This window comes from Scomber japonicus, chromosome 17, assembly GCF_027409825.1.
Source record: "Scomber japonicus isolate fScoJap1 chromosome 17, fScoJap1.pri, whole genome shotgun sequence".
Taxonomy (NCBI): domain Eukaryota; kingdom Metazoa; phylum Chordata; class Actinopteri; order Scombriformes; family Scombridae; genus Scomber; species Scomber japonicus.
The window spans coordinates 14,209,652-14,233,413 of NC_070594.1; the positions used below are offsets into that span (position 1 = coordinate 14,209,652).

Here is a 23,762-nt window from a genome sequence, read left to right on the forward strand (position 1 = left end):
TTAATTAGAAATAGAATAACTTTTACATATAAATGAACATCTGACTGTTGCCAAATGAGTTCACACAATGCTGGTTCAGCCCATCACTGCCATGTAAAGCTCTGTATTTTGCAGATTTTTAAAAACTTGGCGTGGGTTGATTTATATGACACAGCTGTGATAATGATGCATGCATGCTGGCACAGAACAGATGTTGGCTCATTGACAGTAATTTTGCACAAGTTACCAAAAAAAAGAAAAAAAAAAAGATTTATAATGATTTATGAAGTCTTCAGTGAAGTCAAGCTGTAGTGAACCCAAATACCTTGTGAAGCTTTGAAACTAATTATCAGTGGCTATTCCAGAGAGAGGATGGAGGAAGAAAAAAGAAAAAGATTTTAATACTGATTTATGACAATGATTACTGTAGTAATGAACCAAGCCATACAAGTCCTTAACTGCACTAATGGATCAGAGATTTAGTAATGTAAATACACTACTGCATTGTTTAAAAAAGCTCAAGTAAGCTTGAACTAACTTGTGCTGATTTTCTGTGACTCATTCTGTTACATTACTTTTTCTCTCCATCACTGTTTTGGTTTTCTTTTAGTCTTGTATGGTGTTTTGGGAAATGTTTTGATTGACTTGTCCCTTTTTAAAGTGCTTAAAATAAAGAAGCAACAATTCCCTTTTTTAGCCCTGAGACACACATTTACTTCTTCATTGTAGCTGCCAGTCGGATGATGTGATGTACATGATACTTGATCAGTGAGTGATTGTTTTGCCAGTTCACAGTGTGTGATAATAACATGTTGCTCCATGGCGGCTACACAGACAATGCTATCACCTTGAGTGAATAATTGCACAGCTGCTCTCTCAGGTGATATGAAGGATTATTATTCTGTCCTATGAAGAGTTCGTGTCTGTTCACTGATGAAGGAGAACAAAATTAATCTTCACACATGGCTGACCTTTTAATTCCCACCTTCCTTCCCTTTCTGTCTGCTAGATGTTCCCCCCGCAGAGCAGGAGAAGCTCTTCATCCAGAAGTTGCGGCAGTGCTGCGTACTCTTCGATTTTGTGTCGGACCCACTGAGCGATCTGAAATGGAAGGAGGTGAAACGGGCGGCGCTGAGCGAGATGGTGGAGTACATTACCCACAACAGGAATGTCATCACCGAACCCATCTACCCAGAGGTGGTTCACATGGTCAGTATAATATTTTTGTGATTGAGCATAACAACAACAGCTCTCTAAAGCAACAGGTGGCCTCTTTTATTTATTACACCCTGTGGTTACGTGTTGGTTTTAATATCCCATTACTTGACTTTGCAATCAGTTGAAATTCTCAAAAATATCTTTATATCATTGATTTTTTTAGGCAGGTGCTCAAATATCTGCGGTTTGTTTTTGCTTTCTGTCTAGGGATTTAACTCACATACATCTATGGGATGTATGTGATGGGATTTTTGTGTCATTGCATCTCAGATAGCATCATAAAATGTGCATTAAACATTCCCAAAATAGCCAAAAAGTTCTTGTTAGCCATTATTCACACTATTGCTGTTAGCCTACAAATGAAAGGTAAATAAGTAATGGCGCTTTTCCACTATACATTTCTAGCACCACTTTGCTTGACTCAGCTCGGCTTGGTACGGTACCAGGAACGACCTTTTCCATTACAATAGTACCTACTCAATGTGGGCGGGGCCGTCATAGCACGGCTGAGCGAAAATGCCGTGACTTTGTTTTATACACGACACAAACACATAAACAATGGAGGACACGGATGCGATGGTGTACTTGCTGCTGTATGTGGCTTTCTGTCACACACAAAGCAATAAAATTGAGCCTTATGGCTGTAACGCTGTTGCCAGTATTTGATTCTTGTGTGGGCTCATGACTCTTCCAGTGAAGACTCTCTGACCAATCAGTGGCCAGCAGTCTGTTGATGTCACATTTAGGATCGGCTCGGCTCGCTTGGAACCTCAGCAGAGCAGGTACTAAAAAAGTACCAGGTACCAGGTACTATCCTAGTGGAAACGCAAAAAAAGCAAAACAAGTCGAGCCGAGTAGTGCTAGAACTGTATAGTGGAAAAACGTCATACTGTAAGTTTGCAGCCATAGTCGTCATAATGGATGAAATGGGCTCATGATGCAGGGGTTAACCCTAACCCTATTTCATATAAATATGGTAAAACTCCATGAAACATATTGTGCATTTCTACTAGTGTCTCATCCTAAAGTGCATAAATTCTTCAGTTACATTTTCATGAATTGTCATGTCTTACTGAGGTGAGATGAGTTTTCTTTTATCGTCTGTTCAGTTCTTGGAAGCTTTGAAGCCTCCAATGTACATCACTTAATTAATTCAATTCTGTTTTTGGACCTATTTAGACTTTTTTTTGGCTCTTGACTGAGTCATAAGTAACTCACATGAGCACCGCTGACCTCAGTTTCAACCCAAAGATCCATGTCACAAAAACTTAACTCTGTTATTCTTTCAATCATTGATAAGCCAGCAAGTGATCCATTTATTTTAGTTTCCCTAAAGTGGTCACTTAGTGGTGTTTGCCTGAAGATTGCTAACCCATGTAAGATCTCTAAACCTCAGTCTCTTGTAGTTCCTACCTGTGCAGATCTGAAACAGTCCCATTCAGTGGGCCGTTTGGCTGTCATTGAGCTCCTACTGTATATTTATTAGAGATTGGTCCCTCTCAGGTTGTGGCCTGGATGTGTTCACGGTGCCAGGTATGCTCTCCCAAGCCAAATTTAAAAAAGCCTTTGATGTTAATCAAAGCCCTGCCTCAATGCCACATGGTAAACTGCAGATGATCAAGGTGCAAATTTCCCCCCATCCTCCTTGTCGTGGCTTTATTTGATCAATGCAGCAGAAAATGCAACCGAGCTGCCAAATCAGCATGAAAATATGCTCTTATTCCTGGCAGCCCCTTCCCCTTGCCCCCTTAAAGACAAGGACTCTTTGAAGTCTACTGATGGCTTTCATCATCAAAGTGTGGAGATTGACATGACAAACTCCTCTATAGCCATAAAGAGTGTATTCTTATGTTAAGGCTGTACACATTATTTCCTCCCACGAGCACTTGTTTCTTTCAGGACATGTTTGATGCTTCAGCGTTGAAGCTTTAGAAACAATATTTTCGCAGAACTTTGGATGACACGACAGCAGTTGTTGTTAGTCCTGTCTCTCTGGGGGGGAAGTAAGAAATGGTTTCTACTAAGAATATAATTATGATGGTGAGTGTGTTTTGACCTCTGGCCAGCTAAACTCTGGAGGCGCTTACTGGAAAGTGAGATTTGGAGGGAAAATAGATGGATCCTTCTCAGACAGAGGAATGGTATTGCAAGTGACACGTAACATTCTTTCTTGTTTCATTTTAGGAAAATACAATATTTTTCTTATTTAACACATTAAATACAGATTATTAAGATGGGTAGAGATGGATTAAGATAAGGTAAATGTAAATTTGACAAACTGTATCTCTGTACATACCGTTTTGGACCATGTGTTTAGCACTTAAAGACCGTGTAAAGTGAATTCAGACATTTTCTTCTAAACACATTAAATAGGTCATAAATGTATTTCTAAAAAAGGAGTAAAAAGCATTTCAACCATTTAGATTTGAATTGTGGAGCTAGGCTTCACAAACTCTGTTTCAAGATTTCTGTGTTCAGGATTTAGTGGACGGGTCTGAAAGTCAAACCCGCCCCTGCTGCTGTAGAGGTAGAAATACATTCAGCGCACACTACTACTACTGCAGTCTACTCTACAGTTAGCCAGTTAGCCGAGCTAGCCGCTGAGCTAGCGGCAGAAAGCTCTGAGACCTAGCGTCCATGTTTCTGGTAGAGGTGGTGATTTTGATTGACAGGTGACACTTGGTAGGGGGCGGGGTATCAGCCAACTGAATTGAGGTTTGTTTGGTAATTAATTGCCTCACACAGCTTTTTGATTATTAGTGATAATATTGTCTGATAGATGATTGATGATGAACAACTATACTGCGGATGATGGATTTCAGAGTTTCTCCATCAGCTTCATTATTTCAGCTGTCAGATGTGTTTTCGAAGCAAGCGTTGGTTGTCAAAGTGACAGGTAGAGTAGGCAAACTTTACAGCCAGAGCTAATATTTACAAGGGTTTGGCAATAGCAGCTGTTTCTGTGCACTATAGAAAATGTGTTTGTAATACAGATTGTGGGTAAAAGGAGGTGTGTTCACTAAAATACACACTTAGGATGCTCAGTCACCTGTTGAGAGCAACAATAGCCAGACATACATTTAAGACTTTTTTTTGTGTGCAGTGTATGTTTGTCCGTCCCATCCTTGTGAATGAATCTCAGGAACACCTGGAGGGAGCTTCAAACATCCACCGATTACAGTCAAGAATTCATACACTGATTATGGTGAAGTTTTACACAAAGTTGAAATAGTATACATTTATTGGTGTCCACCTTAAAACTGTGATGATCGTAGAGATCTTGAGTGCTGCCGTGTTGGAGCGACTGTGGCTCAGATGGTAGAGCGGATCGTCCACTGGGAAAGATACTTAACCCCAAGATTGCTCCTGATGGCTGAGCCAATGGTGTATGAATGTGTGAGTGAAAGTTAGCTTCCTCCTGATGAGCAGGTTGGCACCTTGTATAGCAGCCGCTACCATCAATGTGTGAATGAGTGTGTGAATGTGAGATGTAGTGTAAAAGCACTTTAATGGTCGAAAGACTAGAAAAGCACTATATAAGTACAGTCCATTTACCATGTACCAGGTTGAAGATGAGTGTGAAGCATACATTTTTCGACTTAGTAGCTTATTTGGAGCAACATCTATATCTGAAGCGTCATCTACTGTCATGGCTACAATTGTGTGTTTAATCAGAATCCGCTTTATTGGTGTATACATACAAGTAAAATACACTAAATACCATTTTATTAAGTTCATTCAAAGTCTTTCCTACAAATATTATGGACAGACATGGTTGACTGGTTGATGGAGGCAGTATTTTGTATTTCCATGTTAACATTGTTGTATTTCAAAAAGTTTATTCTTTTTATTGGTCTCATTGATCGTCATTTATTTGAAATTTGTTTCTTTGGATTTCATCAGTAAACAGAACTCTGAAGTCTTCATGTTAAGCCACAGTAAATGTTGGCAGATTGCTTGATTTCTTTTCTCCCTTTTTGAGGCACATTCAGTTGTTTGTTAACAGACTAAAGAGAATTTTCTGTTATGTATATTTTATAGTTCTTTACATCTGTGTCTGTATTTGAAGCACGATATCATGAGTCTTTAGTCTTAACTGAAAATCTGTGAATCATCAGTGGATTGATCTGTCTTTGTCTGTCTCTCCACAGTTTGCTGTGAATATGTTTAGGGCGTTGCCGCCATCATCCAACCCCACGGGTGCTGAGTTTGACCCAGAGGAAGATGAGCCCACGCTAGAGGCTGCATGGCCACATCTACAGGTGCACAGCACACACACATACACTCACGCTCTTGGAAAAAATATTGCTTATTGTCTACAAGCTGATGATTATAAATCCTGTTACTTTTGAGTTTTTAAACATCTGCTTTTCTTTCACAGCTCGTCTATGAATTCTTCCTACGGTTCTTAGAGTCGCCTGACTTTCAACCAAACATAGCCAAAAAGTATATTGACCAGAAGTTTGTAATGCAGGTAAAGACATTGTAATAAATGTTGTAATATATAATGATAAAAACTTAAGATGGTCTTTCTATTTGATGTCTTAATAACCTTTTTTTATGCACAGCTCCTAGAACTGTTCGACAGTGAAGATCCAAGGGAAAGAGATTTTTTAAAGACTACTCTGCATCGCATATACGGCAAGTTCCTGGGCCTGCGAGCATACATTAGGAAACAGATTAACAACATATTTTATAGGTAAGTGCGTGGTTAAGTTGTGTATATGTGTTTGTGACTGATGGACGGTATTTTGTTTAAAGTACTATTATCATGTATCACCATGTTTCTGCTGTTGCTGTTTTTCAGGTTCATTTATGAGACTGAACATCATAATGGAATAGCTGAATTACTGGAAATATTAGGCAGGTAAGGTTTTCCTGAGAGGTGAAACCACAAAGATATTTTTGCTTTATGTGTTTCTGAATGCAGTTTGCAGTTGTAAAAAGATTAATTATATTGATATAAATAGGTATAGTCCTTGTTTTACCTTTTCTGGTGTTTCTGGAGTCAGTTGGAGTCAAGCTCATAAGTGTAACTGTACCACTGATTAATAATAGCCTCCTCTCTCTTTACAGTATAATCAATGGATTTGCATTACCATTGAAAGAAGAGCACAAGATTTTCCTGCTGAAAGTTCTGCTGCCTTTACACAAAGTCAAATCTCTTAGCGTTTATCACCCACAGGTAACCACTCTGTCAGTCTGAAATATCATGTTACACTTTTCTCTGCAATAAACAAGATGATTTAACATCAGTGTTTATAATGCTGCTGTTGGAAGTGGTAACATTATGTTGTCTTTCTCTCTCTCTCAGCTGGCCTACTGTGTGGTACAGTTCTTAGAGAAGGATAGCACCCTCACAGAACCGGTAAGATTAGATTTATTGATGTTGTTATGTTATTAATACTGTTGATTGAATTATCCCCAAACATCCCACCTGCTCAAGATAAGTTAATGTCTGCATGAACCCAAGGAGTCCCTTGCCAAAGTCTACTCTTTGATACTTCATTAGTATGCTGAGTTGTACTATGACTTTTCAACAGCTCATGTGCAGTATATTTTGATGACCACCAGAAATATGTTTGAGTTTTTTATATTATTCTGTAGCTTTACATTAGTGTCCCATATTCATTCAAATATGAAAATTAAAATGTTTGTTGAAGTCGAAGAAATGCTTTCTTCCAAGCCCTCATAAAAAGATTTTCCCCACATGACCTGATGAAGGTTTCGGCATGGTGATGTTTCATATAAACCAATATAAACTGGCTGTCTAGCCAGTGGCCACAGAGACAGACAGAGTACTCACTGTTGGTGCTGCTCTTTCAGACAGAGCACTCTTTTATTCTTCATTCACTCTTGATACTTTTATTATTTCTTTAGGATTGCCTGAATGGTTCTTTATTCAAATCTTAATGAAGCCCAGAGGAAATGTAACTGAATCATTTTAATTAAAAGATCAAATGTGATTAAAAGAAAGATTTATTGAAAGATTTGCTTCCTGTGCAGTAAATAACTAAACTTTTCTTTAAAAAGCTAGCTTCTTTTATCAACAGTTGGGACAAATGTTGTTCTTAAATAAGCCTGTTGTCCTGTGTGTGCAGACGGTGATGGCTTTGTTAAAGTACTGGCCAAAGACCCACAGTCCAAAAGAAGTGATGTTCCTCAATGAGCTGGAGGAGATTCTGGACGTCATTGAGCCTTCAGAGTTCGTCAAAGTTATGGAGCCCCTCTTCAGACAGCTGGCCAAATGCGTATCCAGCCCACACTTTCAGGTCTGACATATTATGTAGTATGTTTGTTGTAAACATGTGCAGCAGTAATCTTGGTATCCTGAGTATTTCTTTTTTTCCATTAAAAGTTTTCTGTGTACACATGTAACTTTGTTATAATGTGCTGTCAGGTGGCAGAGCGAGCTCTGTACTACTGGAACAATGAGTACATCATGAGTCTGATCAGTGACAACGCTGCTAAGATCCTGCCCATCATGTTCCCAGCCCTCTACCGCAACTCCAAGACCCACTGGAACAAGTGAGTCAACAATACTTGTTAATTCTCTGTCTGATGATGGGTTGTGATGATACCAAGTCCAAGTACCAGGAACCGAGTTAAGTGACCCATGGTAATGTGTGTGTGTGTGTGTGTGTGTTTGTGTGTGTTTGCAGGACGATCCACGGACTGATCTACAACGCTCTGAAGCTCTTTATGGAGATGAACCAGAAGCTGTTTGATGACTGCACCCAACAGTTCAGGGCAGAGAAAAGCAAGTAAGACACAGATCTGTTGGTGCTGCTAACTGATATGTTTGTATGTGTTTACATTCTGCTTTTTTGTCTTTTTGTGACATAAAACACATTATTGGACTGGTTTGTTTTTAGAGCTTAAATATCAAAAAAATAAATGGAAAAAACACTTCCTTTCATGTCCCTATCTGTTAATGATGGACCTTGCATGCCAGGACCTAATTTGTTGTTTAGTTTGCTCTCATTTCTTGCCTGACAATGAGATATCACATCTTATTTCCAGTGCAGCTATGTCTCTCTTGGTCTTATTGTTGTCTTGATCTTCTTGTTGGTGTTAATCTTGGTCTTACACTCTCTTACAAATGTCCCACTGGGAAAAGGAAAAAATGACCAAACACATAAATCATGCTTAAAGAAAATGAGTACACTGGCTGAGTAAACTGGACCACAAACTCATGAAATACTTTCGTTTTAACAGATGCGTGATGGCACTGTATCTTTTGAGTAATTGTTTCCTTTTGAAGCTGCCTCTAATGACTGAGTCCTGTTTTGTGTCTCAGAGAGAAAGCCAAATGGAAAGAGAGAGAAGAGGCATGGATCAAGATTGAGAATCTAGCAAAGTCAAACCCACAGGTGAGTAAAGAGATTTTAACACAATTCCTACTTGGCCAGTGCTCATAGGGATATTCTGCCATGTTTTCTGTGCATGTCCAATCAGTGGTGGTGATAAATGCAATTAAAGCAATTAAATTGTAGCCTAGTGACAGTGAATTGTAGGCATTTTTCACATTATATCCCTAATTGGAATAGCTAAAGATAAGGTAGAATATCAGCTAAATGGTCCTTAAATTCTGTACATGCTAGACAAGTCATATCAATGATACTTTATACTTTACTTTTCCTCCTCTCCTCTTCTCCTCTTGCAGTTTCTGGTGTACGTCGACTCGATAGGCTCAGGCAGTCCGATGGACATGGAGACGGACGGGCCACTGCTAGAAGACGTCAACTTGTTAAAGAAAACAGTAGAGGAGGAGGCCACACAGGTAAGGAATGGAGAATCTGTCGAATAGCAGTAAATATGCATGTTTGTATGAAGTAGGTGTTGTGAGGGCTGTGTGTAAAGACGCTTGTGCTTACAAAACAGCTTCAATTTTGTCTTTGTGCCCTCTTACAGATATTTTATGGTGTTCTTAGTTTAAATATCCCTTATTACAAATTATTCTAGGCCAATTTTATATTTAAGGTATTGATATTTTAGTTTTAAGTCAATTATGTACATAAAAATGTACATATGTTTTTTTTAATAATCACACTATGTAATAAGGCTTCAAACCATTTACCCTCACTCACCAAGTTAAGTGTCTTTTGTAGCTTACACATTTTAGGATATTTTAGGTCTTTTGGACGAAAAGCAGTCTCCTTCACTCTGCCCCTTGAATAATTGATTCTGCCAAGATGCTTATTCAGCGCTAACACACATGGGTCTTCCATTTCACAAAGAACCAGCCAAGCTGTCTACCATCCTTTAAGTGGAACAAATGACAGACGAGAAAAGAATGTATTGCCTCAAAATAATTTGCTCACCTTTGCAAATATGTGCTCCTTTGTACAGTTTGAATGTTGCATATTGATTTTTGCTCACGTTAGTTTTTATTCACGCCATGCAATTATTTCCTTATCATACGCAGTACTGTACTGTGAGGAAGTTGCATGTGCTGCATGTTATTGATCCCGTCTGTCCCACTTCCTCTATGTGTTCAGATCGAGAGAAATCAGCGTAGAGAGCGCCCATTGATGCGGAGGAAATCGGAGCTCCCCAAGGACATCTCCACTGTCACAGCCCTGGAGTTGCACCGGAGAGCCGAGGAAATGATTACAACGCACGACGGTCACTAAGAGACCACCCTAGATCCACCGTAAACCAGCAGCAGCAGCATCCACAAAGGAACCACACAGGCCCGCAGAGGCCAGCACAACTGAACTCTGGTATCTCAGTGCAGTCCAGCACAACACAGAACTGAACAGTCCCACCTCCACCTGACACAGAAAATGTCTAAAGCCGCACATCTAAGCCTGTCAGGACAAGCGGTGCTCTGTCCTTACTGACACCCCCAGCCCCCCACACTGTCCCTTTCTCTCACGTTGCTGTTTGTCCAGCAGAGATGTGTGTGGTGCTGGATGGTCCTGCATGACCACGGCATGCACCGTGCCCCGAAGGTGCCCCCCCCACCCCCACCCCCACCCCCAACCCCGCCCCACCCCTCTTTTTACTCTCTTCTGTCCTCTCAACTTGTTTGTGTTTTTTCGGGGGGCTGTGCTGCCCCCTTCTGGTCATCTCTCTCAGGTGTTCTTTTCTGTGTGTGAGTTGTCTTCTCTTCTTGCCTCTTCTTTATAGATGTCAGGTGCTTGTAAAAAATAATATGAGCCCCCAGCTGTAACCCCTACAAAGGACTTTAAAAAGGTTTAATTTAAAAAAAACAACCATTAATGAGATAAAGTCAGTTGTTTCTATATATTTAATATTGGCTATTTTTCTCATAGCATTGAAACTAGACAGTTGTTTATATTCTTTCCTACATAGTATATTAGGAGCTCCTCTCGGAGGGAAACGTACTCCCTATCAGTATAACTGTCCCGTTCGGAGCTTGCTGTTCATTTTCCATTCGCTGTGAAGATTTATTGATCATCCTGTTAATCAGGACAGTGTCATCTGGGACTCACTGGTAGTGTGTGTCCAGATTAAAAGCATTACAGCACAGTTGTGTTCATCAAAGTGCTGGCCTGACAGAGGTTCAGGTTTTTTTTTTTTTTTATTAAATCGAACAAATCCTTTGTAGAAACCTAGTTCGGTGCCAACTTCTCTCATGAATTCAGTTCTTTTCTTTAAAAAAAAATCTTTTTAATTGTTTAGGCAATAAGTTAACACAGGTTGCGGTGTGTGTCAGTGGCTTAAACAGCAGTCGGTCGTTTCATTGAGTTACGGGTTAAGCCTGGTTTGCCACCCTGGTGACATGAAATGGGATTGTGGGATTTATTTTTGGTTGCCTGTGTACATCCAGACTTTGTAGGAGTGTGTTAAACATGGTCATTAGCATTCAGTACAAGTCACTGTCATTCATGTGAGGCTCAGGAGAGCTCAGAGAGATCTAGTTGCTTGTCTGGGATTTACGCAACGTGACTAGAGAGAAGTCAGACCGGGGCAGAATCTACGAGAACTGTGCTGGTAGCGATCGCTTTTTCTACTCTTCTCAAGCAAGACCCTTTTATTTATAAAACACTTGTTAGAGATTCGACTGATTCATAGTGGAGGTGTGTTTGGTTAGAAGAGGTCCAACATGAGCCTTTCTTTTCACAGTGCCTTTTATAGTCTAAGGGGATATTTGCTCCACTGAGAATCGAGTAGCAGCGGTGACTTAAAACACCAGAGCGTTTGAAATCGTAACATCAGTTTCCATAATAAATAAGAATTAAAAATTAAGACGTGTCCAAGACTCCAGCACATGCCTTGTTGAAGCTACAAAGTCCGTTTGTAGTGTAAAGCTCAAGAGGAGAAGCAGAGTGGTCGCCCCCAGCCACTTCAGCGACGAAGCACTTCCTGATAAAACTTGAAAGAAAACAGAAACACAACTGAAAAATACCAAACTAGTAAAGAATAGAAATCCGTGATGCTGTCTGTCTTGGCGTGTGGGGTCACCTCGCCTGGGTGCCTGTTGATAACAACGAGCCTCCGCAGGAGAGGAAGTCACCTCCCATTGTAACTTTCCATTCTGTGGCCCCACTGTCCCATTCCACTTATGATTTATAACATTGTTTGTCTCCCTCTGCCCCCCCCCCCCACCCTACCCCCCCTCCTGCCCCCACCTCCTAAAAAGCCTACTACTCTGCAGGGCTTGTCATTTTGGACATAACGTGTCTGATCTGCTTCTGGATGCTTGCAAGTTATTTTTCTGTTGTGGTTTTTATCCTTCTTTTGCCTGCAGAACCTCTTGTCAGTGTTTCAACTGAATGTGCAAATTGTAAATAATACTGCAGCCATGTTGTTATGTTTTCTGTATGTTTATCTTGAAGAACAACATTCACCAAGACTTTTGCAGTGGATTTGACAAAAGGAAAAAAAAAAAACCTGACTCCATCCCTTCAGTAATCTGCATCCTCTGATTGTCGGTTGCTGCAGGAACACAGTGCAGGTGTCCCATTGGTGACTGTTGTTCTTCTTGAAATGGCTTTAATATTGGCTTCTTTGGAGCTTTTTTCATTTCACATAAGCTTTGTTTTCTTTTTCTTTGAAAAGGATGATTATTGCAAGTGTCCTTTAGTATATGTCTCATACTAAATGGCTTCATCTAATATTGTACATATAATGTACTTGTATTTTATGTTATAACTATTATTATTATTAAATGGTAGATTTCATATTTTGTACAAAATACCCCCATGTACAGAATACAGAGGCTATTAGCAACTGCAGACAGTTGGTATGTGGCACAGACTTTAACACATGTGACTATTTGCATTTAGAAACCGTATAGAATTTGGATAGTTTTTTTTTTTTTTTAATCTATTTGTAATCCAACATCTTTTCCGTTTTTTTTCGTTTCCACCTCCGGACATGTGTTGAGATCCTACATACATGAGCTTTTTGTGTGTGCTTTTATCCAAATCTCCAGTGGTGTACATCTATCTATATACAGCAAATAAAGAGAACATGTGAGTTTTATATTTTCATCCTAAAAAACAACAACCTTTGTCATTTGTCTCTTTCAAGCTGTCCTTTTTGCCTTACAGCTCTGTTTGATGGACACCATCCCACCTCCTGCCCCAAAGACCTGTTAGAGGGGTTCTAATCAAACAGCCATATATTTCTCTCTATAGAGGTGACATGTTGCCACTAGTCTTGTCATCTTGTCAGGTTAGCATGAACATCAGTTTCCATAACACATAGGTGAAGTGGCAGTTTAGAAAAGGAGTAATGCTGGATTCCCCAGGTAGCTGAATGGTTACTGGACATGACCCATAGCTTGTTCCTTCACCTTTTAGTCTTATAATTCAAGCACATACATTCAAATGAATTATATTATGTAATGTTATTTTTTAAAACACTTACATTGTTAACTTATTACTCATTAGTAATTAAACAATTTTATAAGGAACCAAATATCCTAATCCTATAAGTAGATTGTGTTTGACAAACCTGAATCTGCCAAACTGAAATAAAAAATGCTTTGCTACCACCTGCTGGACAAAACTGGTAAACATTTCACATTTGGAATTTGAGACAGATGATTCATATCAAGAGGCTTACCCTAATCACACACATAGCTAATCACTGCAGTGTTGAGTTGGACTGCATGTGGGTATCTTCCTTAGCTCTTCCATTTGTATTATTAAAAAAAATTGTTTAAATTGAATGTCATTTGATATGTTTAAATACTGATTATTTAACTAACACAGTAGAGGTCTAATCAGAGTTTATTTGACCATGTAACACCATTATTAGAAAAAAGGATCATTTTATGTTGCAAAGCTGAATTAGGGCACATTACCAATTCATTCATTCATTACTGACTAAACTGGTATTGATATTGTGGTTTAAATAGTCACAGTCAAAAGTTGTCTTTCATACAATCAAAATGTGAAGGACACTGCTTGCTTTCCTGCAGGAGATGTTGCTAGGTGCTGCCATCAGCCATTTCAATTCAATTCAAAAGGGCTTTATTGGCATGGGGAACAGACGTTTACATTGCCAAACCAGGAGAATAATTTGCTTTTGTTTTTTGTTTGTGTGGTTGTCAATGAGGGTGCTGAGGGTGAAGATATGGTCTGTTGTACGGTAATTTAAATTGGCTTGTCTGACGTCACTTAAGTTCTCCCATTCATTTGAAGACAACAGTGAGCTTTGGCACTCGCCCACCCTCTTGTGTCTAGCACCCCTGCTGGGATCTGCACTTGAACCCAGATGAACTCGGAGGGATTTAGATTTAGAAAACAAACACACTTGTGCCTTTTTCGATCTCTCGCATGCAAATGTTGGGGCTGCTGTGACAATGATGATGACACGCTTTAAGAAGCATTGCATCAATTAGTGATCTGTATGTGCTTCGTTGATCTCATTAATGTTTCATTACTGTGTTTTTAATCTCATGGATTCACCCTCATCATATTTCCACGGTCAAACATGCATTTCTTTATTACCTGTGAATGAGAAAAATATTGTAGCATAATAGCCTTTGTCTGTAAATTTAATTACCACCCTAATGAGCCTGCAAATTATCTCCTACAAAAAACCCCATTTGCCTCATTATCAACACATTGTACCCCAATTATCTAAAAAGAAATATTGCTCTGGGCCTGATGCGTCACTGAAAATACGTCAGTGGTTTTTGTGGGTGGTTAAAAGAGTCTGTGTATCTCTCTCTGCTCTGAGATGAGGTCACTCGGGTTCACTGTTTTTGCCTGCAGTCGGAGTGCTGTACCGCTCTACTTGAAATATTGTGTGCTGCTGACAGCCTTCTTTGACTGTCAGTGTTAAAATCTTGCTGTGCGACTCCCCCCTGGTTCTTGCAACCCAAAAAAAAAACAAAAAAAAAACATCTCGTCACGACAGGAGATGTCAGAACCTATCGCCATGGAAACAGTGCTCAAAAGTTTTGAGCGTCAACCCCCATTGTGACTACATCCAATCAGATTTTAGGAAAAGCTTTACTCTGAAGCGAGGTGCAGGTACATCTGTGTGGACCTGACTCTGTCTTGGTCTGTGTGAGTGTGTGTTTATGTGGTTTGGGGGAACTGGAAGCCAGAAAGTGACTCATCATGCCCCCCTGGGGGCTCTGAGATGCAGGGCTGCAGAAATTTGACTTTTTCTCATTCTCCTGTATCTTTATCCGAGGAGCATCAACGTCCTCTCGAGCAGTGCCACCAGAGTCGCACCCTGGTCTTCAGCCGTTCTCCCTTGAGGAACCCAGTGTTGGGGTACAGCCCAGTCCCGGTTTCTTTGATGCCTGACACTCTGCTTCAAAGTCATCAGCATCAAAGCCGGGGACTTGGGATCAGACCCAGGAGCAGCCCAGAATCCTGCCTCTCTCTCTCACAAAGAGGGAGGCAGGATAGAGACGCCTTCCCTTTAGCATCATCCAGCTTAAACAAGGCTAACTTCCTTACAGGGGGACACGACAAGACAAAGTTTGATAAATTACACTTTATGTCTCAAAAAATGAAGCTCAAAACAAAGTATTTTCCTCATGAGAAATGCAGAAATGAAGTTACACAATAGTAGAAAAAATGTAGTGAAGTAGTGAATGTAGCGAAATAAATGAAGAGAAGCTACAGGGTTGACTTGTAATCAAGTGGATTAATAATTAGTCTAAAGTGCATTGGTTATACCTTTATTCTGTAATTTTACCTACAAATAATGCACAGATTTAGACTGGGAGTATTTCTAAATCACTCTGAAATTAATTATATAAAGTGTGCATGTTTATTTTAATATTTGTTTTGTTTCCTGCAGAGTTGCAGATGTCACAAGAATCCTGAGAGAAATGATCAATTACTGTCAAGACCTTCGATGCTTCAAAGTCTTGAGTTGCAATCATCTGGGGAGTGATTGATTGCAGACATGAATGACTGTGAAGATAAAGTAAGGACATTAAGGGCAATGTTGTTCCACATATCTATGTTTGACTGTGTCATGTCATGTCAATGCTGAGTGCAGGTTTTAGTTTTGGAAACCTGCACTTTCTACAGACAGCTCGATGCTGGCAGCGTGGGAATAAAAGTTGAGGAGGGCAAAATTCAGAGGTGGTCAAAACTGTCAGAGACAACAGAGGAAATATAGTTTCTGCACAAGGCTTGGAGGAAGTGCTGCTCATTTTGCTCACATGTGAACTTAACACACTGACTTGTGAATGAAGTTGCTCTAGAAAGAAAAGATGCAGTGAAATAGTATCATCAGAAAAGCTGAAACATGTCCGAAACTGATTTTTTTTCAGTAGTGGAAGCCCAACAGCACCACACATTTGAATGTGTGTTTAAAGTTAACCCAGGATGAGAATCTAATCCTCTAATTGTCCTGCTGTTTTTAAAGTTGATTTGGAGAATCAATGTGAAGCTTTTTCATGGCATTTGTATTCACATTGGAGTTTAAACATGATAACGATGAACATTTCAAGTGTTACCCCTTAGGCATATTCTTCCTTTATTTTTTACTTCATAGCATATTCTTGATTTTAGTTCATCAATCAACAGAACATTAATCTGCAACAATTTTGATAATTGATTAATCGTATAAATAATTTCTAAGGAAAAATGCCAAAAGATCCACAGATTCCAGCTTCATAAATGTGAATATTTTCTGGTTTTCTTAATCTTTAGTTGAACAAAACGAATTATTAACAGCAGATGAATCTATAATTAAAATACCAGTAATACTTAGAAGCCTGTCGTATTTATGGGTTTTGAAGTTATCTTGTGCACACAGTATATTGTGGAGTGCTGATTTTAAATTGATCTTATCATAATTTCAGCATTGTTTTTATGTACATCTTTAAGAATGTTCAGTAAACATAAAATATTTCCCCCTTTTAGGAAAAAAAAGACTTTTTAAGGTTAAGTCTAAGATCATTGCATAATAAGCCACATATGAAAGATCCATTTAGCAGAACAGCATATCCAGCTCGGGTCAGATAGGGCTACAAGCTTTGGTTTTGGATCAAAAAGAAACATCCAACCCTGAATGCCAGTTTTTCTTGATCATTTTTGTGTCAAAAACTGAACAATATGCAGTAAGTGTAAAAACTGTGGACATTATTAGTCCATTCTCCATAAACCTGTGTTTGTGTGTGTGCCAGTTTGCTCCACGTGCATGTGTGTGCACATGTACGTGCATTTGGGAGATAAAGCTGTGGTAACTACTTCAGCAGTAATCCCGCTGCCTGTCAGCCTGGGCACAATAGAGCCGTACCAGGACACTCCTTTACTGTGACTGTCTGAAACATACACACACAAAAACCTTTATTATCTTGCAGTATCTGGGGCACCTGGGGCCAACCCCATTGTCTGCTGAAACCATGCAGACACATAAGCATTTGGTCTGTACAAGGGACACAGGTAATTGTCTGACTATATGTGGGGCAGATTAACCAGAGCAGGGTGGACGTGGCATCCTCACCTGACCGTCTGGAGCCTTGCTCCTCTCAGTGCACAAGGTCAGAACACACTTGAGAAACACAAAGGCTAGAAAACAGAGGGCAGACTACTAGCTTGTATTTGGAAATAAGACAAGGAAGACTGAGGGATTGAGAGAAGCAGAAGAGCAGCGAGACACACTTACGCACACACACACACACACACACACACACACACACACACACACACACACACACACACACACACACAGGTCTTTCACACTCTTTTGCTCTTTTTCCACTTGGCTGAACGATAGACGGATGTGCAGAAAGTGATCGAGGCAACCTTTCGCAGGAGGGATGTTCAGATGAGAGACTTGAACAACATGGGTGAACGGATTGTCTCAGCATGTGCATGGATGCATTCGTGGGCTGTGTGTGTTTTGCAGGTAACAAGTGGTATGCTAAGCAGGTTGAATCTTGGTACATTATACTATAGACTAAAATGTATATATGGCAATGTTTGTTTAAAACATTGCCGTTCATGTATACTGGTGTCCTTAAAGTGCAAACATACCCTATTGCAAGCTCATTATCAGGCCTGTTATCAGCATGAACTCCCATACATTATTGCTGGATGTAAACAAACATTTTCAATTCAGTTCATCATCCATTTCTGCGAATACAAATGTTATAAATAGGAACAAGCATGCAAGCTAGTAGAAATGACAAACATGATTACACTGAGTACATTCTGCAACTGAGATATGATTTTGTCCGTGAAAGTCATGCCAGCCACACGAGATCTTTTAACAGATGCACTCCATTGATAGAGCATCAGAGAGCGAAGCCTCCTCTGCTGGATCTAATTGAAATGTTAGCCTGATCTCTAGCAGTCAAGTGGGGTCAAGCTGATTTAGTGAGGCTCAGACTCTACTCTGTCTCATACAAAAACAGTAAAATCTGAACTCTTTATTGATTTTGTTGTCGTTTCTGACCAAGCTGCTGGGAGGGATAATCCGGCCGGGTGTTGACCCCCAGTTTCAGGAGGAAGGATGTGGACTCCTGTCCTGATTGCACCAGCTCTCTACCCTCTCAAGATAATTTACAGGGCAAGGTCATTTGCAATACCTGCCTGCACGTGTTGTTGTGTGGACTTGGAAAAAACACTCATGAAAAAATGTTCCATCAGGTTACCTCAGGAGTCTTGATGAGCTGAGGAGGATGTGAGGCCATGGCTGAGTAATAGCTGAATCAGAGCAGGTACTAGAGGGAGGAAGGGTTCCTGTTTCTGACTTTAAGGTGCATCTGAGGTCTGAAGAGCTTGTTGACATGAAAATAAGTGAGTAAATAAATATGTTTTTCTTTTTTAATTTCTTACTTTTTTTTCTTTCTTTTCTTTTCTTTTCTTTTCTTTTTTGTATTTTTTTTTTCTTTTTTACAGATTGGTCAGAAAAGAGGCCAGAAGGTTAAACTTAAAAATATGTTTGATTACAATAAGTGAGGCTGGTGAGGCTCATAATATTATTTTTTCCCCAACATGTTGACAAGCGGCTACAATGCATGAGGCAGGAGTAGTACCTGGAGGATTAGGACATATATCCACAAATAGGCTGGATAATTAATGGCTAACACTGTACATCCTCCTTGAGAACTTTGGCTTTGTGAACATAAAGGTGACGCTTGAGAGGTATACCACGTACAGTGTTAAGAACCTGACAGACAAGCTTCCAAGCCTCCTGCTATTGTTGTAATTGTGATTTTGTTTGTTCATGTTCATGTGCATCTTCATGAACATCATCGTGCTGTGTCATTGCACTGACAAAATACAGAATACATGGCCACCATGTCCATGTGAACACTTTGTTAAAAAACAAGCACATCTGTGTGCCTCAGGTGTGCACACTCTGTACCGTGGCCTTATGGCCTTTATCTTGATAGCTCCATTGAGCAGATATGATGTTATGTTCCAATGCATGCCAGTAAAGATTTTTAGTCATCCGGGTCATGGTTATCCAAGGGAGGTTGAATCGAGGACAACTGGATGTGGTTTACCAATGGATCACTGGTACAGTATGGGGGCCCGCTGGATATATTTACCTTGAGTCCCCCTACAGGAGGTGAACAAACTGAAAAAAGTTACGTCAACAGCATTGCTAGATAGGCAAGATAAACAGATTTTCAAGGACCTCCAGGAAAAAAGTCATCAGAAGCTGAAAATTAAATCCATTTACCAGTTCTGCATTCTAACCAAAGTTGGAATGCAGAACTTTTGTGCTTAAATCTGTATGTGTGCTGTAATCTAAATATCAATCTTAGGAATTGTTGGACTACCACCTCAAGAAAAAATCATGACTGGTATTTGGTCAGCAGTTTCTTTGACAATGGATGTGTTTCCATGAGCAGTACAACAGAACATCCATAGATCAGATGTAGTTGCCAATTCCACCTAAATCTTTCCAAACATTGCCAAATCAATGTGTGAGATGAGTCCAATGTCAATTTGAAAAATATACAATCTCAGCTTCTATAGTGCACTCCGTTATGCTATTTGCACAGTAAATGCAACACCAGTTTCACCATGTTGTGAATCCAAACATTAACTGGGGGTCGACCTGGCACCTGCAGCTAAGAGATGAGGACGATGAGGATTTAAATGAATGGTGGTTAGGTTCTGCAGCTGTCTCTTCAAAGGCGCGACACCACAGGTTCTAATTGGTGGCAATTGTTGTTTGATTGTGTTAAAAATAGAATCATTCGACAATTAGGAATTTGGATGCATACATGCAGCATGGCTGATGTAATCACTGAGCCAGAAGTCTGTCGCCAACTTATTATAGTTAAAAGAAAACATTACATTTTCAATTCTTGTACATTTTTTATACACACAACAGAAGGCCACCTCTTACATAGATTCGGTCTAGACCATTCTCTTTAATTTACAAAGACTAAACATTCCACTTGGTTACAGCAGCAAGGAAAAACTCCCTTTCAACAACAAGAAACCTTGGGTAGAACTGGGCTCTAGGTGGGTGGCCATCTGCCTTGAACTGTTGTTTTGACAGAGAAAGACAGAGGGTGAGAGAGGAAAGAGAGATAAAAATAATAATAATAATAATAATAATAATAATAGAAATATGACTAATAATAATAAAAGACGGCATGGATTCCACAACTACGATCCTAAAAAGTCCATGATCCATAACCAGGCTCTCCACGACCATGACCCATGATAGGAACCTGTGAAATGAGAATGCACAAAAACACCTACTAGAGTAGTACTAGGATACTATGAGCTCTTTAAGATGTGATGGTGCCTGAAAATGAATGGCTTGGTAGGAGAGATGAAGGATTTAAATTCTATTTTGGATTTTACAGGAAGCTAGTGCTTAGAAGCAAATATGGGAGAAATAGGAACTCTTTTCCTAGTTCTAGTCACAAACACATGTAGCTCGATGCTGGACTAGCTGAAGAGTCTTTAGAGACTTTTGAGGGCAGTCTAATAATAAGACATTTCAATAATCCAGCCTAGAAGTAACACAGTATAGTAGTAGTACATAGAAGTAATGCATAGCTTAGTTTTTCTACATCTTTTTGCCATATTATGTAGGTGAAAAAAGGCAGTCGTTGAAATATGCTTCATGTAGGAGTTGAAGGACATATCCTGAGAAAGATAACACCCAGATTCCGTACAGTGCCACTGGAGGCCATGGTAATGCCATCAAGCTATATCATTAGATAATGTTTTTTCTGTGGTGTTAGAGCCAAGCACAATAACTCCAGTTTTAATATACCAATATAATTGGGTATTATCTGCATAACAATGAAATTTTAATATTATTTTATTATTATTATATTATTCTGAATATTATTAACTAAAGGAAGCATATATAAGGTGAATAGTATTGGTCCAAGATTGAACCTTGTGGAACTTAACTTAACTCTGTTAATACGTACAAACTAAAATTGATCTGATAGACAGGACTTAAACCAGCTTAAATCAGTTCCTTTAATGCCGATTAAATGTTCCAGTCCCTGTAATAGGATGTGGTGGTCAGTGGTGTCAAATATAGCACTAAGATCCATTTCCATGGTCAACAAACTATGGAAAGCTAGATGAAAGCGGGAGGGGGCAGGTACATGTGATGTGCTGTGTCCATCTCCCTGACATGTGAAATAGAATGAATGTGTTTATTTTATGTACTCTATGTGTTTTATATATTATTCTTACCAGTGAGACCAAAGACAATTTTCATGCAGGACATGACAATAATCTAATCTAGTAAGAACATTTTTGTCTAATGTTGTGTCTAGTAATAGCAATTCAAAAGTTTGAAATAATGGTCATATGATGCCATATGTCATAACAAGGTTGACGTAATAACAGTTATGGGTTTATTTACACTCCAAGTGAAGCCAATTGAGTCTAATAATGTCATAACCACAGTGCTAAACACCAGCTAACATGACTTAATGAAGCTCAGCCTCTGTTCACAGGCTACAATGTCAACGCTAATGGCACGCCACTCAGCCTGCCTCATAACCCTAACCACTCAGTCTCCTTTTCCTTCTTTTCACTCGCACAAAGCTGCACAACTGTACTTGTGAGGACATTTTGATGACATTGGTTACCTTGAGGAACCTTGACCATAAATCTAACTAACCTAAAAAAGTAGCTATAATTGCATAAACAATTTTCAGCAGACCTCTGTATTCAATTGTTTCCCATGTCAAATTAACAAAATGTCAAAAACCAGCATGTTCTTATCTAAAATCATAATTTTACCAACTTTCTTTCATTATAAATCTCACAAAGTGAGCCAACTGGAAGAAGCTGAGAATGTCTTTTTTTTTTTTTTTTAACCTTTCTGTGTTTCCAGTTCCTCCCTGGTAATGCAACAAACTTAAGTTTAGGTTATTGGTGATTTTATTCTAATTATTTATTCAAAGAACAGATTGTACATCATTGTCATTTTGACTATTTATGCAGTATTATGTAGTTCCTGCCCACAGCTAGGTAAATAGATTAAGCTTAATAACTGGGGTAGTTTTCTGTTGCCACTGAGTTTGTCAAATGGAAAGTTTTAATGCTTGAGCACCATGGACCAAAAACATTTTTGTCTCCATTGTATTGGACAGATCATTACCACATAAAACACAACAATTTGCACTGTTAGGTATCACTTGGGAAAGTGATAAATATTTTTATGTTTTGTGATTTGGTTTTACCCTTCACAGGCCATTAAAAATTATTTTTGGAAAAATTGCTGTCCAAAAGGGCATTCGTGCGTGTCTGAAAATCGTCCAAAACCTTTTTTCCACACTTGGAACAGCACAATTATAATGTGGAGACAGGTCTGGTAATGTAAAATTAGGTACATGATAACTCAAAGAAGAACTGAAAGTGTATAATTCCTTTCTTGCAGTTTGGACAGGATAGGTGTCTCCTGAACACTTATCAGGACAAACCAAATCTAGACTGCTTTTCACAAGCACAGTAATTTGATGTAGAGGCCTTAAAGTTAGAGTAAAAGAGGTGACAGTACAAGAAATCCAGGAAACTGTAAGACTACAGGCAATTTTCATATCATGTGATCTACCAGTGTACGTTTGTGCAGCATCCGCTGTAATCATACTGCAAAAAAAAAAAAGAAAACCAAAACAACCCTGATGTTATTCATCAGTATATAGGCAATATTATTATATGAAAATGTGTTGTGTCGGGGCAGGTCGAGCAAACAGACTTCCCCTTGAACAGCTTTCCCATCTCCAATGGTGTCAACAAGGGATGTGTACTCCCTTCAAACACTGTTCTCCATCTTCTTTAGTATTCTGTTCTGCAAAACCAAGAACAACATAGCCACGGACAACACAGCAGATGGCATCTACATCCACTTCCGTACCAACACCAGCATCTTCAACCGACAGTATCTGCTTGCCAAGATGAAGACCCTGGAGCAGCTGGTCCTGGAGCTCCTTTTTCATGGATGACTGCACATTGATCGCTCATACAGAGGAGGCACTACAATGCATAGCCAACTGTTTTGCATTGGTGGCAAAGGTTTTTGGCCTAACAATGAACCCGAAAAAGACAAGCACTGATGTACTAGCCTCCACCTGGCAAACCCTACAATCTGCCATACATCACCATTGATGGCACCAAGCTCAATGCAGTGGAGTGGACTTCACATATCTGGGCGGTATCATGCCAACCATGCCACAACCAGCAAAGATCTAAACAACCACTTATTAAGCCAACAGCTCCTTTGGGCACCTTGATAAGAGATTGTGGCAAGACCACGCTCTGTGCCTCTCCACAAGCAAAGACAAGGGTCTTTTGTAGAAAATAGGTGTGTCTACAAGAGTGCTTTGACCAACGATGCCTATGCACCATTCTCACTATCAAATGGCAGGAGTACATCTCCAATGAGGAGATGTAACAGAAAGCATATTTACTGAGCATCAAAGCTATGATACTGAAACACCTGCAGATGAGCAGCTGCTGAGGACAAAAGGAGGTAAAAGATGGTCTTTTGGTCACTGTTAGGTATCCCAGAAAGTGATAAATATTTTTGTTTTTGACCTTGTTTCTATCCTTCATGGGCCATTTAAGATCGTTTCTGAAAAATTGCTATCCAGAAAATTATTATGATTTCATTTTGGGCTTACCACTAAAATAACAAATCCAAAACTATTCGTGTTGATA

General features: G+C 39.5%; 2 protein-coding genes across 4 annotated transcripts in view; one reads left to right on the plus strand and one right to left on the minus strand.

Moving 5' to 3' along the window:
- The window catches only part of ppp2r5cb (protein phosphatase 2, regulatory subunit B', gamma b), a 33,631-nt gene extending 21,835 nt beyond the window's left edge, over positions 1-11,796 (plus strand). For all 3 annotated transcript variants that reach the window (XM_053337015.1, XM_053337016.1, XM_053337017.1), the window contains 13 exons: positions 989-1,188; positions 5,349-5,459; positions 5,579-5,671; positions 5,766-5,896; positions 6,005-6,064; positions 6,274-6,382; positions 6,512-6,565; positions 7,299-7,469; positions 7,598-7,725; positions 7,860-7,961; positions 8,498-8,570; positions 8,864-8,980; positions 9,699-11,796. In XM_053337015.1, the coding sequence (XP_053192990.1) occupies positions 989-1,188; positions 5,349-5,459; positions 5,579-5,671; positions 5,766-5,896; positions 6,005-6,064; positions 6,274-6,382; positions 6,512-6,565; positions 7,299-7,469; positions 7,598-7,725; positions 7,860-7,961; positions 8,498-8,570; positions 8,864-8,980; positions 9,699-9,833 (1,484 nt within the window). In that variant the 3' untranslated portion in view covers positions 9,834-11,796. The remainder of the gene's footprint in view (positions 1-988; positions 1,189-5,348; positions 5,460-5,578; positions 5,672-5,765; positions 5,897-6,004; positions 6,065-6,273; positions 6,383-6,511; positions 6,566-7,298; positions 7,470-7,597; positions 7,726-7,859; positions 7,962-8,497; positions 8,571-8,863; positions 8,981-9,698) is intronic.
- LOC128377121 (thyroxine 5-deiodinase-like) overlaps positions 1-23,762 on the minus strand; it is a 175,118-nt gene that overhangs the window by 141,446 nt on the left and 9,910 nt on the right. The gene's annotated exons all lie outside the window — the stretch shown is intronic.